This window comes from Nelumbo lutea, chromosome 4 (assembly GCF_056320005.1).
Source record: "Nelumbo lutea isolate HS-2025 chromosome 4, American lotus-T2T, whole genome shotgun sequence".
NCBI classification, from domain to species: Eukaryota; Viridiplantae; Streptophyta; class Magnoliopsida; order Proteales; family Nelumbonaceae; genus Nelumbo; species Nelumbo lutea.
Genome location: NC_142687.1, coordinates 79,857,736 through 79,876,944, shown reverse-complemented (window position 1 = coordinate 79,876,944; position 19,209 = coordinate 79,857,736). Strand labels below are relative to the sequence as shown.

The following is a 19,209-nucleotide window of genomic DNA, read 5'->3' as shown; positions in this document are numbered from 1 at the left end:
CTAATTTTAACAAATGCTCAACAAGTCCAACGGTATGATACCAGGAAGGCATGATCAACCAACCGGTGTCATAGAAGTGGTAATAAACTAATATTAGTTATTATATTGACATGGGCCCAATGCCCAAGCCTAGCCTAGCCTAATCTGACCCATGATCAACCACCTCTAAGGCTAACCAATCAGCTGGTATTCAGATCCGTCGAAGTTCTTTAAGCAGGCCCAATGCCCAGGCTCAGCCTATCCTGACCCATGATCCCCGGGGGTTCAGATCCGTCAAAGTTCTTTAGCATCATAAAAATTGTCATCTTCAACCAAACCTGAACCAATTTATACCAAGGATCAAAATTATGCATCGTATAACCTAATATATATTATATAGGTTTGAAGTTTGACCCAAAGTTTTAAAAACTGATTTGGAATTATAATCATTCTGGCCATCGATTTTTGGGTTAATAGTCTAATTATACGGATTGAATGGATGGTTTTTTTCAATTTAAAAAACAAAATAAAAAATATAATTAAAATAAAAGACTAAAACCATTTAAAAAATATAATTAAAATAAAAGACTAAAACCTAAGTCATCGGGCCGCTGACTGAGTTAAAGATGATATAAAACCAGTTGCCTGGATGGTTCCCAAGTTCGAAAACACTGGTTTGACTTGTATAGTCTGTCGACAGGCCTTAAACGTTTCAACAGATTTGAAAAGAAAAAAAAGAAAACCGAAAAAAATGACCAAAGTAGGGAACCTTTTCCTTTCTTAACACAAATTGTGTTTCTATACCAACTCACCAACTGCTCTGCCTTTTTAAACCATGAAAAATCTCTCTCCTGATCTTTCAGTAAAAAAAATGGAGAATTCGAATAACAAAACAAAAAACAAAAGAGAATGAGAAATAGAAGAAGGGGTTTTTACTTTTTATTGTTCGGTCCACCCCAAAAGCCATAAACAATTCAATCTTGTCCATTATCAATCTCGGACGAGTTGTCTAATATTCATTGGAGAAACGTCGCTCCGATCACCATTCATCAACCGTTCTGCTATGAGAACGTTGGCGGCATCCGATGGATGGTACGCATCCCAGAAAATAAACTTAGACCTGTCCACACAGACCTTAGAAGAGGGTCCACAAGGTACCAAACCTCCAAACCGTCCGGCGACATGGCAGCATGCGGAATCAGCGTTCTCAAAACCTGAAAACCACAAGACACCAATCACACAGACCACGACAAATTCAGACGTCGAATCATTTTAGACAAAAGTAAAACAGTCCTTCCACCACGTGAACCCAAGTACCCAACCCCCAGAACCCACCACCTATCACCTATGCACTATTCTATGAGTCTACACTCACCATACGATTTGTAGTTCTCAATGATTTCTGAAACGATTCGATAAACGTCTGCGTACACAAATTTTGAGTCCTTGAGCGTTGAACTCAGCTCTGTGACCAGGCACCTCAGCTTTTCGTTGAACATTCCGGCTATCTGATTCGGGAAGGCAGCGCAGCTGTCTCCGGCCGAGGGATGAAGCTCCCTCTGAAATGGGATGCACCCGATCGGACCCACGTTCACCACAATAATCTTTCTCGCACCCAAATGATATAGTCTCTGCAGAAGAAGAAAATTCAGAAAACTGCGATTAACTGATCGGAGAGGCACCGGGTTCAAAGGATTGTAAGTCATTTTGAGCAGCAAGGAGTTCCAGTTCCTACTGTTAGTTGGTTCCTGTATTTTGAAATCATCGAGCTCACGAAAGTTTCTGGAGGGACCAGCTTCTGTTCTGGTATCGATAATATGGGTGTCAGGTAGTTATTAATGAAATCGTTTGAGCCGATTGTAATGGAGAAAATGGAGTCATATAACAGCTTCGAGGCTGCAGGGTCGCCCATCATCGAGATTATATCGTGCCTTGTGTTGGCGAAGTTATCAATCTGTGCGTCCAAGTTGATTCGGCCAACCTAATCGAAGAACATACACATTGTGTATCAAATCAGATTCAGATGTCACTGAGCAACTCCGAGGTTGAAACAGGATTTTCAAGTTGAACGAAAACCAGGATTTTCAAGTTGAACGAAAGCTTACGAAGATCTTGCCAGTTTGGTTCAGAATTCCACCTCCACCAGATGCGTAATTGACTCCCTGCAGAATCACGGGACCAGCAGTAGTTGGAGCCAGGTAAGGAGGAGCAAAAGTTTCAAAACCTAATTCCTGACCTGGTGAATCAAAAGCTTTAGAAAATTCCTGCTTTTTTTATTCAGTCGCCATTAAAGTAGAGCAGGATCAAGCTGATGAAAATCTATCTACAGCTACACAACTTGCCTATAATGTCGGCTATCGTTCTTCCATTGGTGTATCGGCCTGTTGGGTGCCCAAAATCAATCCCGTTGGGAATATAATTTGCCTTTGAGAGAGAAAATATGTAGTTGTTGTTTCCTGCATCAACCAAAGAATCCCCAAAGATGAACGAAGCTGGAACGTCAGCCGCAGAGCAGGTACGCAACAACAAGAAGATCGCTGCGGCTGTGGTTAACATCTCAACGATGACATGATTATTTGAAAAGATACCCATTATCAAAACAATGAGGGAAATAAATAGTCAAAAACAAATCGTTAACTGTAACTGTAAAACAACAGGATATAAAAGATGAAACATCAGATCAGACACGAGACAACACAAAAACCACTCGTAATTTTGGCAATGGAGAAGAAATGAATCAAACAATCGAAGTAGAAAGCGGCCAAATTCAACCCCATCTAGCTACCCTGTTCTTTCTTGTAAAGATTGAGCAGTTCGAAAACAACTGAAACGACAGGGTATTCTGGCCTTCAGGAATCAAACAAAAAAACAACTGAAACAACAACCAGAACCAGAAGCAGGCTTTTTAAGCTATATTGACCCATGTGGGTACCTCTAACTTTCCCCCAAAATGCTCATAGAATACAGATCAAACAGTAATATACAGTGGAGACGATAACAGAAAAGCAAAACACAAACACATTGCCGAACACCACCAGACTACAACTGCGATTTCAACAAAAATGAATTCTAAACAAAACAGAGGTCGGCTTCTAGTCAGACTGAGTCTGAAAAATGGCGGGTTTTCTTCAATTTATTATGGAGTCCACGCCATCTATTGCCTATTGCTTGTTGAGACAATTTAATTCTCCCACTTTAAAACAAACCTAACGATCTTTTCCAACTCGAAACTAACGGCTATCGTTGTCTTATTATTCAATGCAAGCGTGGAAGGGAAAACCACAATATTTGAAGATTTTTTCAGAACTAGATCAGATGTTTGAGCAAATAGCAATTAAACAGAGCTTATCTATTTTTTGGTGGGTCAGTACTCAGTAGGGAGTCCCGACTATTTCAAAGCAGGAAATTAGTTGGGGCAGATATGTTCACATGGTTCAATTTACTCTGTTCATCTAATTCGTCGTAACGTTTCCAAGATTGTCCTGTTTTCATTCGCTCTGGTTTTCAAAAATATATTGCTGTCTAAAGCCCAAACTCCAGAAGAAATGGAAGCAATGAAGGCAGGAACTTTTTCCTGTAGGTGGTACAGGTGCAAACTGTAGCAGGTTCGGTGCAAGATTTAAAGCATACAAACAGAAAAGTACAAAAAACAGGTGAGAAGAGAGCAGTGATACATGGAAATCCTTGACCGATTGCAGTCGAGTTGCAGAGTGCAGTCCATGGCATTTAAGACACTTGGAAGGGAACCACTGAAATTGGCTCATCGAAGAGTAATCCGCGGCCAAAATGACAGACTGGACGATCCGAATTGCGGCATGAGATAATGAGATCTACTGATCCGTTCTTCGTTTCTTTTTCTTCTGCGCACTGTGTTTGTTAGTGGGTGCTTGGTTTTTAACCTCAATAGGAATATATAAACCTTAAAAAGAAACTTATGGGGTGTCTGCAATGAGGCTGCGTTTGATGCAGAGACGATGGGATTCATGATTTCACTTTCGCCATTAATGAGTCTGGTTGCTTTAAATCCATCTTTCCGTGATAGCATTACAAGCCAAAAACGGAAGGAAAAGCAGATGGATGAATATCCATAAAAAACTGATGTTTCAGGCTAATAGACAGAGACAGAGTAGCTTACTGTGCTCTACCCATTACAAAAACTCAAGAAGAACGAACGAAGCACAATCTGCGCGCAAATGCCAAATCACCAGAAAATTAGAAGCAAATTCTAACCACTGATGTGATGACTGATGAATTGTTACCAATTGGATTCTTCCAAATTCCAATCCAGACTGGATGGCTACCTACAGGCTACCGGCTAGAGTACAGATGGACGGGTGGGTTTGGACTTCGGAGTTGGATCTGGTCAAGCATACCTTCAACTGATTAGCTTTTGGGGTTTTAACTGTGAAAAAGAAATCTGTGTCAGCAGAGTCCGTATCCTCTTTAAAATCGTAATAAAAAATGTACGGGTGTTTAATATTTGGTCCATGCATCAAAATGATTCGAGTCAAATTAAAATTGGCAGTGTGGTCTGGCCTGGCTTTGAAAACAAATCGGTTTGGTCTTAAAAAAAGAATTTCAAACCGTAATTTTTTAATTTTCTGGTTCAACCTAATTCTTTGAATTTCAAAAACCAAACAAAACCATAAACTGTATATGTTTGGCATGGATGCTGCAGATGGAGCATCATTTTCTCTGATGTTTGGATTGAAAGTACCGTTTTATGAGAAAATGGGTCTTTTTTTGTTTAGAATCTTTGTTGTTAGGTAAAACGTTTCTTAGTGCAACAACAATTTTTCCCGATTTTCGAGGCACGGTTTAGAGCACCGTTTTTAATGGATAAACGGTTCCAAATAATTGCCTGTTTCTTGGAGCACCGGTTTTTCCAACGTGGTGTTGATGTGGCGCCATTTTTCTGGAGCAATGGAAATGATGCCAAAAAGACACTATAAGTATTCATTTAGGCCGTGTTTGACCTATTTTTGTTTCAAATTTTAACTTATTTTGTTATTTTTGTGTCAAATTTTAACATATTTTATTTGATTGCAGTACAAATGAAGTAAATTAAGACATGAAGAAGAACAAAGTAAAATCCAAAACAAAATTAAATAAGCATGGTGTTTGGAAGCGTGGGTGCTTTTTGGGACCAATTTTCATGAAAAAACACCCATGCTTCCAAGACCCGTTTTTCACAAAAAAACGCTTCTGCCACATAGGTAGTGAGCAATACTATGATGTTTGGTAAGGTGGTTTTCATCACCATTTTTCATGTATGTGTTGACAGGTAAGCACTGCATAGGATACGCATCCGTCAACTGTTGGGGGAAATGCATGTGCATGAGTGGGGTCCTAATTTTTGAGGCATGCCCGATTTTTTAATAATCGGCTGAACCAAACAATGAGATACATGGGTGTTTGCTGAAATGCCTATATAGATCCGACGTGACACCATTTTTTTGAAAAACAATCACGGTTCCAAACATTCCCAAGAATTTTCATTCTTTACATTTTCACTCCCATACATTTGTACTAGTACAAATAAATTTACACTACAACCAAACACAGCCTTAACATTTAAACATTTTACATAATTCTCAACTTTATAAGATTAAGAAGATCTAATAAGATTTGAAGCATGTGCTTGCTTTTGCATTAAATGCCTAATCAAACAAAATAACTATACATTTTGATTTGATGATTGCATTATAATTGTTATTTGTGTGAGATATATGTTATTCGGGCTTTCTAGATGAAGCATAGTAGAATGACCAAAACCTTATTAAAAATAGTAATAAAAACCAGATCAAACTGTATAATTTGAGAATATCATACCAAATTGGATATATATTATACCATATTAGAAGCATAGCCATGGTTTACAATGGCTACAAATCAGGATTTCTTAGTTTTAAAATTTTCTATTAGATTGATTTAGCCACTTTCGGATTCTTGAAAATTTTACAAATTTCCAGCCCGAGCTGACCCAACTTCCACTTGCGCTTGCACCCCCTAATTACGACACCATGATCAGTGCTGCTCAGACGCGGGGAACAGTCGGTTGAGATTGACCTTGGATCATCCATGAACGGAGAGATTCTGCATCTCCATGATAGGGAGAGACTCAATCAATGGTGAGAAACTATTTGAAACATTGTCGTCACAGTCCGGACATCATCCGTATTAGACATCAATGCAATTTAAGACATAAATATTGCCTCGGCCAAATACAACCATTCATTAAAGGGATTGCTTAGGGTTCGGTTTGGAAGGAGTACGAATACAAGTATATCGGGTATAAAACCTTATATTTTATATTATTTCGTATGTATTTATATTGTTTTCATTATTTCAAATTGAGTCTAGGATTGTATTTGCTTGAAAATGCAAATGTAAATATGTAAACTGTATATTTATCCTTTTTTCGGTTTATGAATGTAAACACGATTCATATTTTAAATCATTTTTGCATTTATTTTGTTTGTTTGAAATCAGTGTTAAGTGTAGGTCTCATCATTAAACGCTCTAACAATCTCACGCTCTCATGCCTTAATTTTAGTTAAAAAGTTGGTTATCAAAAAAATACAAAATTATATTAAAAATTTAAAAAGGTACGGTAATGCTTTCTTTTTCAGAGTATAAAAATATCAAAAAAATACATTTTTGATGATAATCATTACATTTTTACATATCAAACAAATGCGAACCCCAATACATAAAAACCATGGTTTAGCGTGTATATTGCAAACAAACAAAACCCATATATGTGTGTAGTCCTAGGATCCCATATATAGTTGGGATGAAAAGTAATATGACTATCATGAGACCATGTGTAGAATTCACATCTGTCCTACGGCACATTCCAACCATGTATTAAAAACATTTTCCAACGATAGCAGGAGATGTTCTCACTGCACGCTCAGATATATTGTGAGACACTTTTGAGGCGCACTAAGTGGGCCACAGATGTGAACTCTCATGTCCAGTGGCCATAAGCATGGCAATAGTCACAAACTTACAATGGGATGAAGTCATAAAACCCCATTGTTACAAGTACAAGAACAAAGAGCGATACATTCCTTGTACGTGATAATGGCAAAACTGATCCGACAGTGGATATCACATTGAACAATCTCTTAACAGTCATATCGCAAACTTGTCTTTAGATTCAACCACCCTTTTGTTTGGTTATTTTGATAGAATATTATAAGCACCAAAAGTTGAAATGATCTTTATTTCGGCATTATATAATTAGGTTGAGCCCTGTAACAAACAATTTTGAACATTAAATACACCTGGTGTTTGTAGGACTTCAATGTTGCTTTAAATGGTATATTGCTTTAATTCGTCCTTAGCCTGGACGAAATGCAAAACCAATAGGTTAAATGGTATATTGCTTTAATTCATAGTTTAGAAAACTGGACTGGACCAGATGGTTGGACTGGTTGATCCTGTAATAGGTTAGGTAATCGGTCCGTTTCACCCCAAAATTATTTTTTGGTCAAAAACCGCTGATTTATTCAGTAATCCACTGACATGGATAATCAAACTGTGGACAAGAGTTTTTTGTCATTTTTTATTTTAATTAATTATTTTTTAATCGGAACAGGCTGTCTATTGAAACTGGATGGTTAGACCATTTGACCTTTAAACCGAGGTTGTAACTTATTATACGTGCCTTTGGGGAGTCGTTCTTTGCGTAAGAACACCATGACCATACGAGTTCCGATCGTCCGTCCCCTAGGAATAGAAAATTTAATTCACCCGCTCAGTTTTAATGAACTCCTCTTCACCGCCACTACCGTTAATGTCTGGACTCCGTTAATTTTGAAAATTTTTAAGGAGAACGACGTGGTTGATTTCCATTGGAGCTCTGACCATATCGTCTTCCACTCATCAGCCGGTCGGATTCTAAACTGGTGGTAGCCGCTACGAAGATCAAAGCTGCTAAAAATTGGGAATTTGCACCTGATTGTGATTCTGTTGATGACCAACCGTCTACACACATCCTCCAATTGCTGTCTTTCTTGGGTGGGTGTGAGTAGGGATCATACAACATAGGGACCCATACTCTCATGAATATGCCCCGGCCCCTTTTCAACAGTTGCTCTACATTCTCCTTCAGAATAGAATGCTCTTGTGGGGTCATTGTATAGTAGGGCAGGTTTGGAAGGAGAATGGAGAGGAGCTGTTGAAAAGGGGCGGGGCCTTCTTCGTTCTCTATAACGTTCATGGTGCAACCCCTGGGACATTCATTGGATCGATGACCGCACTATTAAAGCACTTATCTGTCTCCTTTGTATGTCTTCCCAAAAGTTCCCATACCTCTCTGAATCTGGACAATTGTCTAGGGTGCTTTCCCTCTGTCAGGACTCAGGACTAGTTGGTTCTGTCTGATCCAGGTAATTCCTTCACACGCCGCCGATCCTGCTACCTTGGTCTTGGTGTAACATGAGCTCCACTTTCAGTGCCAGGTTTTGTGCTTCAGTTAGGTTCAAAATGATGTCAACTCCAATCTTGTCTCAGATTGGTCTCCTTAAGCCCTCCAAATATCGCACCACCAATTGGCTGTCGGACTCCCTCAGGTTGTTACGTTGTGTGTGAGTTGCAAGAATTCTACAGTGTACTCGTAAACATAAACAAAAACCGTTGGTAATTAGCATTGGATTGCCTCCATCCAACTCGAAGACATCATGAAGTGCTGCCTCCTCGTGTTGTCAGCAAGTGGTCGGGCAATTTCTCTGACCACCTCTCCTCCGTCATTCACCCGATTTTGAATGTCCTCCAAACCTCCCACGATTTGGTTGAATCTCTTATCATCATGCCTTTGCTCTCATCCAAAGCTCTAAACGCCGCCTCTTGAGCAGCTCCAAAGGCCTGCATCCCCTATTCTCTGTCACTGGTACAGTTACTACTGGTTTCGTTTCGATTGGTCCCTGCTCTGGTACCAATCTGGCGCAATGAACAAAGTTTTACAACACATCTAGTCTAAAACGGAAAATAGATTGAGCCTAAGGAAACAAGTATTTCTTAGCCGCCTCAAACTCCTATTTATTTAAGGAAAAACATCGACTAATCCTACTTACACAAAACCTTCAAATGCCTAAACTAATCCTACTTGGATTAAACCTTTAAAATCCTATCTAGTTAAGAAAACAAATAATTCAATAATAAACATTAAAAGGGAGAAAGTCAGAATAACCAAAATTATGTTGTAACATGTCCGCATCAAGAATGAATATATATAATTTTTTAATATTAATTTTAACATTTATGTACACACATTAATTCACTAAAAGAGAAAATGTTTATTTAGGAATTAAAATACATATATAATTACATGCGACAACCAATTAGAATATGGTGTACTAGTCGACTACATTCAGAGAATATCGATCGGATCCCATACTCCACAACAATACACGTTGCAATAGTCCACTCTTCTATTTAACCCTCATCCATTGGCGTTCGGATCTGCCCACCCAGCAAGCATAGCCCTCAACAATGGTTTCATAAAGATTTAGGTTATTGGGGTTGAGATTTGGGTTAAAGTAGGGTTTAAAGACTAATGTGTAGGTCATTATTTTGTGGCGTCTTACCATCACATCAATGTTATATAATACTATACATCAAATATCAATATATATATATATATATATATATATATATAGGAGAGGTGCCAATCACCTTGATTGGATCTAATTCGATTCAAATATAATCAAATCAGATTTACAAAGTCCATTATAATTATTGGGTTGGGCCAATCCAAAATAAATTGGTCCATATTCTTATTGGTCTGAATTCGACCTAAATCAAATTTCCAATAATCCAATCATGAGTGCAAACCCTTTTCCAATTTGAAACCGATTAAAATTGAAACTTGCATAAATTCACTTTTACGAAAATGCTTTTATGAAAGCACTGTTGCAAAAGTACTTTTATAAAAATAATTTTATAAAATCACTTCTACGAAAGCATTTTTACAAAATTACTTTTATGAAAGCACTTTATAGAAACAATTTTATAAAATCACTTTTACGAAAACACTTTAATAAAAGTACCTTTATGAAAGTAATTTATAAAATTACTTTTACAGAAATACTTTTTTTTTCTAAATATTTTTACAAAAGCACTTTTATGGAAGTACTTTTACAAAATAAGTTTTACGAAAACACTTTTATAAAAGCATTTCATAACTTTTATAAAAGCAATTTTATAAAAACACTTTTACAAAAGTATTTTTACAAAAAGATTTATACAAAATGTATTTTTATAAAAACATTTCTACAATAAAAGCACTTTTATAAGGTACTTTTATAAAATACTTCGTAAAATTGCTTCCACAAAAACACATAAAAGTACTTTTATCAAGTACTTTTTTGAAAGCAATTTTATAAAAGTGCTTTTTCAATGCCAAAGAATTTATTTTTGTAATTTTCAGATTTTCTTCATTTTAATATATTTTTATAATGTTTTATATGTTCTGTTTTTTATATAATTTTTTATATTTCATTCAGCTTAAATTGGATCCAATCCAGCCCATTCACGATTGGATTTAGTTTGTATTCGATTTGCATTGGATTGGATCCAGTCCATTTGTAGTTAGACTCAGATTGGAGGAGATCGGGTTGGACCAAATCCAGTCCATTTAGATCAACGATATTATAAATTCATGTTTCTCTTAATCTTGGGACCTACCTGTATCTTCTATGACCCATCAGACGATCAGAAGATCCACATTTTCTTTGACAACTGATGCATGTGTTGTATTAATATCAGAAAAGGGAAGAACCTGCACCTCTGACCTCTGCCAAAGTAGAACTGTTGGGTCACATACAAGATTAGATCCTATACATGTCAATTTACAAGATCCCCACGGCTCTTTCCCACCCCATTGCACAACCGTCTATATTCTATAAGCACGAAGACTACGAAAATATCAATCTATTCATTTTGTATAAACAGTAAAAAAGAAATCAAACTAGAAGCTCCCTTTAACAGATTTTAGGAGTCATTCTGGACAATCTACCAAGAATTTGATTGGAGCGAAAGATCAAACATGTTCTTGGGCTCAATCTCAATTTAAAAAAAAGAAAAAAGAAAAAAGAAAAAAGCAAATGATATATGCCGTTTCACTTGTATGCTACGCAAATTAACAAAATTTATAGTTCAATTCAGTGACAAAGTATTTTTCCAGGCACGTAATATGCATTAATGAATGGTATAATGGTGAAATGAAGAACTAGCTCATTCACATTAGGGGAAAAATCTATCTACCATATAATCTGTACAACAGTACCGAGTTGTATCATCAAATTTGCAAAACCATACCAAAGATGAAAAAAGGAAGATAAACAGGAGTGATTAGATCAAATCGAAGCTCCTGATTTCCAGATTAATGATGGGAAGGTTAACGATTCCAGTTCCATGCCCTGAGACTCTTACCCATTTCAAAAGAAAGAAAAGCTTCTAAACAGGCATACAGCACCTGCTCCTCGCTAAGCCAGAAAGAATCCCAGGCGCTTCGGCCAATCCATTTGGCCTTCTTCATACCATCGGCATCAAGAACTATGGATGCCAATTTCTCCATGGATACCCTTTTACTGCAGCCACGTGTCGGAGGTCCACAAGACACGAGATGGACAATTTATGCTCGGAGTTCATTAATAACTCTGCGTCCTTGTAGTTCCAGACGCCGACGAATGTAGTACGAGGATGGGCGAGGAAACGTATAAGAGCTCGAGGGATAGACTTGGCGTGGATGATTTGAAAGACGAGGCAGCGGGAGCCGACGCAGAGCTGCAAAGTTGAAGGTCGAAGTGGGGCTCCTGGCGTGAAAGTCGGTCGCCATTGGACCCCGAGGCCGACGACAAGTCTGTGCCGTCGGGAACGGTGGATGGACAAAGTATTATACAACCAGTTCCTGGCAACGGAGGGGGCGGAAGTGACAGTGGTTTTAATGAAGTGGTGGTAGCAGGTTACAGAGAAGGTTCGTTGGTAGGAAGGGTTGGGGTTGTAATGGGATTCCATATTCACGAAATCCTTCATGACGAATGCCTCCTTCTTCGATTTTTCACCTAAAACGGAGGGAGTTCTCGATCAGTTGTCCATCGGACGAGACGCTCAAGTTAGATTCATTCCCATTCGATTCTATAAGATTGAAGAAGAGAAGATCCCTAGGGTTTCGCGCACCGACTACGACGGGATATGTTATGATAAGAATGTATCTTTATCAGCTAAGCTTCTGTAACTGCGATTATTTGTACGATGCTATGTGGGACCGACAGAATAATCGGATACGTGCTTGCAGAGAGCACATTCCCGATGTGCGGTTCGATGCGGAGCTCTCAGTCTATTCATACGCCGTTTGCTTCCAGGAGATTCGTGTTCGGTGTGAATCAAGGGCCCTGATGTAAGAGATGAACAGTTTATGAATTAGAGGCTCGTAATTGATGATTATCGATAATCTTGCGATTATTTGACGGGCTGACGTGGCGAGGAAAATTGCGCAGAAAAAAGGTATTACCTTCTTAGTTGACTTGAGGCTTCGTTCATTTTGCGCAGGTAGGGTGTAAACGGATCGAATTAGCTAATATTTGAATTCGAATCTGATATTTAAATTTGATTCGATATCAAATGAATATAGAAAATTAATATTGAAATTTGAATTCGACTAAATATTCGAATATTCGATTCTATTGGAATTCGATCAAATAATTAATTTAGGTAATTAATAAATATATAAAATAATTTTTTTATTTATTTAAAAGTATATAAATATATAAATTATATAAAAAATTAAATATTTTATATATTATATATAAAAATTAAATAATTAGTTAAATTCTAATATTTATTGAATTGAATTAAGTCATATATGAATTCGAATCCAATTAGCTATACGATATAAATAGGATATCTGAATTCGATATTCAAATTATCCAAAATCAATTGGATTATGCGAATCTTGAATTTGAAATCGGATTTACAAATACCATTTACACATTTCTTAGGGCAAGTGATTACCTGAAAAATGTTCTCTGAGTTCTTATAAATAGGTGAATGACATCTTATCCGAATCTGAATCTGATATGACAAGAGACAAATTTGGATATCTCTCTCTTGTTCCTAATAAATAGGATTGGATAGAAAAAGTTAATTTGTTTAATTAATAGATCATATTTGGATATACCCCAATCGAATTCGCTATGGCCCGATCTGATCCGTTAGTTATAAAATATTATATATTATTTATATAATTATATATTATTTGTTATATAGTTTTCATTTTGAATTCAAAACATAATTTTAAAAACCTGACTTATTCTTATCGGATTCAGATCAATCAAGTTTTTTATCAAATCGGATTAGATTTACCCTTTACCGAATCCGATCCAATCCTATTTGCAACCCTACTTATAAATATAATGTTCATAGGTAAGGTATGATAAGAGGAACGATTTGAGTTTTTGACTGGTGGATAAATAATTCATCCATAACTATGGCCAAACTAGGGTTTTTTCCCACTCCATGGGATCCATCAACCTATCCGTTCATCTTTACCAAAAGAACACGAGACCAATCCTTTGTCATGATTGACAAAGTATGACCATATTGAGAGAACCATGAAGCGGAGTTCTAAACCATCCGATCTTTTCATGTTCTACTTTCACTCAAAAGTCAAGAGGAAAAATTCTAAGCCTTGTTTTAGTGAAGTGTAAATGTGAATCAATGTAAAACTCAATTGTGCATTTACACCGGTTTGTTTTCGGTGTAAAAGTGTATTGGTGTAAAACTTTATACCCGGTCTATTTATGCAAATGTTTGTTTTCTATGCAAAAATTACACAAAAGTCGTTGTAATCATGTTTTTTGGTTGACTATTAGACTATTTTTTGGGTATTGGATGATATGCACCACGCCAATAACCCTCCAAACAGTTTGAATGATATGCACCGCCAATAAATCGGTTACCAGGTCAAACAGTATAATGTTCAGTTTGAATGGATGATCCATTTTGACTTAAAATATAAATAAAATAAAAATGATTAAAAATTATTGTCCGGGTTGATGTCTTGATGGTTTGACCACCCGAATTAGTGGTTCATTGATGGTTTAAAGTGAAACAGAACTGGTTCCTCGATCAACTGGTCGACCGTCCAATCTGATCCGATTTTAAAAAACATGGCCATATCGGCACAAAAATTAAACAATAAAATTATGATAAATAATGAAATCAACAACAAAAAGATAAAGCTTTTAATCTTTTTCACCTTTTGGAGAATAAATTACAAATCAATCAAAGTATCAAACGAACTATAATCCTTTACCTAAAAACGCGAACTGGCAAACTATAGAAAATAAAATGAAACAAGTTGCGCCATTCACACAATTATTGACACATGAAATTCAGTTCATCTTTGTAGCCCCTACAAAGAATTTCTCCTGAGTCGATAATCTTGGTTATTGGTTTAATTACTACAGGTTAGACTGTTAGAGTTAGTAACCAAAACAGATGAAGATTAATTAATTAGGGCTTATCTCATTCTTTCAGAAGTGATAGAGTAGGTACAATAATTCATTGATGCGCCCAGAAGCATGCCTGCTAGTCTGCTACTGGCCTACTGCTAGTGAGATCAAAGAACAACAACGAATGAATTTAATTCACTGATGATTCTCCGAAATCAAAACCCTACCAACCTCGAAGGAGATAAAAGCGTCGCCGGCAGCATAACAAACCTGAGCTTCCGTCAGGAACCCATTGTCCCACATACTCCTCGCAATGTGCTTCGGCTTATCGATTTCTTTTCCAAGAACCTCCTTGGCGAACTGCTTCAGCCCCATGTTCTTCAGCTTCTTCGCATCGAACTGAGTCGCAGCCAATTGTCGGAGATCTACCGCTTGAGCGACCCCGAGCCTGTGATCTCTCCAGAGCTGCTGGACGTCCCTTCCGATTTCCACTCCGACAAACATGAATTTTTTGTTCCGGAGGAATTTGATGAGCGACTTGGGGAAGTAGTCTGCGTAGAGGAGTTGGAAGATGAGGCATCTCCGCCCAACGCAGAGTTGCAAGGTGGCAATCGGATTGAAGACGCCGTGGACGGAGTTAGGCCGCCATTCGACGTCGAGGCCCACTATGAGCTTGTGAAGTCGCCGGCGGTGGATGAACATGATGTCGGTAATCCATTGATCGACGTCGGAGGCCAAGTACGTGAGGGTGGTGAGGATGGTATCATCGGATATTGTGAATTTGTACGTAGCCATGGCGTTGGATATCAGTTGGGCTTAGCTAGCATGAACAAATAAGTAGAAGAAATCAATTAAACTGGGATAGGATATATCTCGAAGAGCGAGAGCGTTAGGGATCGAAATCTTGATAAAGTTATAGAATGTGGAAGGTGATGAGTTTACTGCTTTTCTTGTGTGTGAAGAAACCGCTTTTCTAACATTATCAATGGCTAAAGTTGCTGTTGCATTAATCACCGGCCCACATTGAGAGGAAGAAGACGTTTGGTTTCATATGGCATGGAATAAAGATTATAAAGTCCATCCTTTACCAAACATTAACACACAATCTCGTACGAAATAAAGTTAATTTTAAAGCTGCAATGCGCATTACGGCTTTGAGCTAATACTTAATGTGGAAGAGCGATTAGGAAACGGAATCGTTATTGTCACCGGTTTTGGGATCATTTGGTTCGAATGGGCAGTCTGGTGTGATAATAAAAATTAAAAAATAATTAAAAATAAAAGATGGCTAAAAATTATTGAATAGATCAATGGGTCGATCATACGGATCAACAGGTAATTGATCGATTCAATGGTTTTTGGCTAAGGATCAGGTTTGGGGTAAAATGAAACTGCTTGCTTAGATCCCTGAACTATTTCAAGGCCAAACAGTCCAATCATCCAGATCAATGGTGGTTCGAAAAACCATGATGAAAACTTTTGCTTTTTGAATTTTTGCAAATTGGGGACTTGTGTTTATTGGCTTTCAAAACACAAACTTGGAGCTTATCCCAACTCAACCTTATTTATTTATTGTTTGCTTTCATGAGGTTGCACTGTTCTAGTTAAAGAGAGAGGATTCAATCCCTTGCCTTATATAGTGCAAAACCTTATGCTTTATAATATTTTGTATATATTTGCATTCTATGTATTTGTATTTGTAGGCTCAGTTTGGAGGAAGTATAAATACCCATATATAGAGCACAAAATCTGTATTTTGTATTATTTTATATGTATTTGTACTCTATACTTTTGGATTTGTACTCTTTGCAAACTAAGCCTTACCTAATTATGCAGTGCCAATCTCCTGCACTTACACCTTTGACGGAAACTAACTCATAAAAAATCATGGAAATTCAAGGAGATCTGATTGATCAAAGTTCTTTATGCAGTGTTTGGTTGCAGTGCAATTTTATTTGCATTAATACAAATGAATGGGAGTGCAAATGAAAAGAATACAAATTTTGATTTAATTTTATTTTAGGTTTTAATTAATTCTGCTTCAGATCTTATTTTGCTTCATTTGCACTGCAATCAAACAAAATAAAGTAAATTTTGAAATAAAAAAAAATCATAATTTACATCAAAATCATTTACACTACCATAATTTTGAATCAGTGCAAATAAGTTCGCAACCAAACACAGCCATAGCTTCATATCTCAAATAAAAAGATCTATGGGGTACATCAAGGCAATTCTATTCAAATCTCAAGTTTAATAGCTGATTCAACGGGGACATTTTGAGTTGATACTACAAATTGGCGAGATATATGTCATCACACGATCACATATGAGAGTCACTACGGCTAGAATAGCCTCAATTAACAGTATTTTTGGGCTTGAAGAGACCACACAACCGAGTAGACCATTTGGGGTTCAAAGTAATCTTAGAGACCCATCCGACACTTGTAAATATAAGCTTGATTGAGTAAAGGTGTACTTATATACATCTAGGACAGGGTGGGTGGATCAGGTTCGGTATTCTCTCTTTATTTGGTGGGGCTAGGGTTTTGGTGTGTTGAGTTTGCTTCGAATCAGATTTAGTTGAGACACCCCTGTAATGAAGCAGAACCATTGACATCCCCAGGGTCCCATCAAGGTTAAAAAACTCGATACGTATTGATTGATACATATCGTTTAGGAAGCACCCTGATATGCCCTTACATATGGTATATCGGGGTTTTCACCAGTTCAGTGGGTGGAGGAATTTTAAACCGATTCTTTGAACCGATTTTGAAAAAATAATAAAAAAAAATACTGATACTGTCCAATACACTCCTACCGATATATCGGGCGTATTGATATGGTCTCACTAGTTTAAGAAAATGAGAAATTCACTAATGTACATGCACCATTCATAGTTTTACTTGGTTGTAAAGCAACAATGGAAATGCTTTCAACTCTGGTCTCAACTCTAAAGGGTCAAAAAGAAGGGGAGACTTCTTTTTTAATCGAATAAGGAATGGCCTTCCCTTACTTTTAGGTCTGTCTGCCAAAGGTAGCCTAATTTCTAAATTCTGATTTGGATCTCATTACTTCCTGTGTCCACTGTTAACCCCACTCGTAGTGAATGAATCCATGTGACAATACTAAAAAGTTGTAATACTTAATCCGGTTTAGCATGAACTGATTGTTGTTTGGGTAATGGTCTTTTCTTTTTGCTGTTAAAGTTGACACTAATCTACGCAATTTGTCAAAAGCATTCAGAACTATAAGTGCGCTCCCTTGGAAAGTTTCCTCGTTCAATCAGCAACTCATCTTCTCCATGCCCATCGTGGTTCCATACAGTAACGTTATATGAAGGAATTATGTTGCAAGAGAATCCCTAAATCATTTATTGATCAATCAATACCCACAATTTAATGAAATTGACCAATTGAAAAAAAAAGATTGCCTGTAACAAAAATTACCATGTTTAAATTATATTCGATCATATAACTAGAGGTGCTGACGTATCCAAACCGTGGTCCTTTTCTGTGAATCGAATCGGTAGTATCAGTTTTTGGAAAATCGGTAATCGGAACCAAACTGAAATCAGTCGGTTAACCAATTGACCAGTTCGGTTTATCAGTTTTTCGGTTTTTTTGACTTTATGATATTTATTATAAAAATATATAATAAAAAATTATAATATATATATTTATATAAAATGTGTATTTATTAATTTATAATATATATAATATACATAAATATATAGAAAAACATATATACCGGTTGGTTCGATTTACCACCGGTATTTTAAATTGGTTAACCAAAACTGGTACCTTTAGTTTTTTAAAAGCACCGAACTAACCAATTTGGTTAACCGATTTTTTGGTTCGATTTCAATTGTTTTTTTCGATCAGTTTGTCTTTTCGGTTTTTTTTTTTTTTTCTCTCACCCATATAACCCTAAGAATTGTAATAGTTTGATCATTTAGTTAGCTTCAAGCCTTCAATAATTATTTCAATCTGTCGAAGTTAACTCAACGAATGTTTGGGCTTCAGCCCAATCCCTAACTAAGCCTGATACTTCCAACCCCGGCGGGAGCAAAAGGAACTTTGTCCCACTTGGGCTGGGATTAGGCTAAGAAAGGCCTAATGGGCCTTAAGCATTCAAAAAGTTGTTCACTTATTTTATGTCAACAATAGCAACTTGAAAGGAATTGAATATTGTGTGTATATGTACGTCGAGCAAGAAATTTTGTGAGAAAATGATTAAAACCTAGCAGATGTTTGGTATCGATGCCATTTATTAAAAAAACTGTAGATTTATAATGCTGTTTGATTCGACATTTTTTTTTAAAAAATGGTAAAAAGCATCCATGCCTCCTAAATCATGATGCTTTCAATGTATGAAACGCCAAATTGTATCGGCAAACCATTGCTGCCAACGGTTCTCTGATGTACAAAAGAACAATAATGAAAATCATGTTACCAAATAGCAAAAAAGATGAAAAACGTTTCTTATAACCTAATGGGTTGCATGCAAAAACGTCAGGTTCTATTTGAAAGATAATTGGCTTCACACAGGTTCTGTTTGAGTAAGCCTTTGCTTTTGAGGTTTTGGTTTAGGCTTGAAAAACAAAATGGTCAGAAACTGTTGTGAGTGTTTGATAAGAGTTGCATTAAAAACAATGTAGTGTGAACCCATAACACTTCGAAGTACAAATTTGAAGTTTATAAGGTTGGGCTTGGGAAGCATAAATCCCCAAACTTATCCAAACGCACCCTCCATAAACTCTACA

At 36.9% G+C, this 19,209-nt stretch overlaps 1 protein-coding gene and 1 long non-coding RNA gene across 2 annotated transcripts; one reads left to right on the top strand and one right to left on the bottom strand.

Annotated features, from left to right (window-relative positions):
• Window positions 1–731: 731 nt before the first annotated feature.
• On the bottom strand, window positions 732–4,199 carry LOC148861247 (GDSL esterase/lipase At4g16230-like). Its single transcript, XM_088982653.1, has 6 exons — window positions 3,654–4,199; window positions 2,322–2,522; window positions 2,085–2,215; window positions 1,715–1,960; window positions 1,355–1,610; window positions 732–1,193 (listed from the first exon to the last, which is right to left on the bottom strand). Exons 1-6 carry the CDS (start codon window positions 3,703–3,705, stop codon window positions 970–972), a joined length of 1,110 nt encoding a protein of 369 aa, XP_088838779.1. The 5' UTR covers window positions 3,706–4,199; the 3' UTR covers window positions 732–969.
• LOC148861248 (uncharacterized) lies at window positions 1,954–2,393 on the top strand. Its single transcript, XR_016112388.1, has 2 exons — window positions 1,954–2,177; window positions 2,309–2,393. It is a non-coding gene; the product is annotated as an uncharacterized LOC148861248 (long non-coding RNA).
• Window positions 4,200–19,209: the final 15,010 nt, after the last annotated feature.

What these genes read in the sequence shown, in the direction of transcription:
- LOC148861247 (XM_088982653.1), bottom strand. Translation starts at nt 3,705, where the DNA reads ATGCCATGGACTGCACTCTGCAACTCGACTGCAATCGGTCAAGGATTT. An exon ending in AATACAGGAACCAACTAACA is followed by an intron (nt 1,611 to 1,714) that starts GTAGGAACTGGA and finishes CTTCTTCTGCAG; the next exon opens with AGACTATATCATTTGGGTGC. An exon ending in TGAGAACTACAAATCGTATG is followed by an intron (nt 1,194 to 1,354) that starts GTGAGTGTAGAC and finishes TGTGGTTTTCAG; the next exon opens with GTTTTGAGAACGCTGATTCC.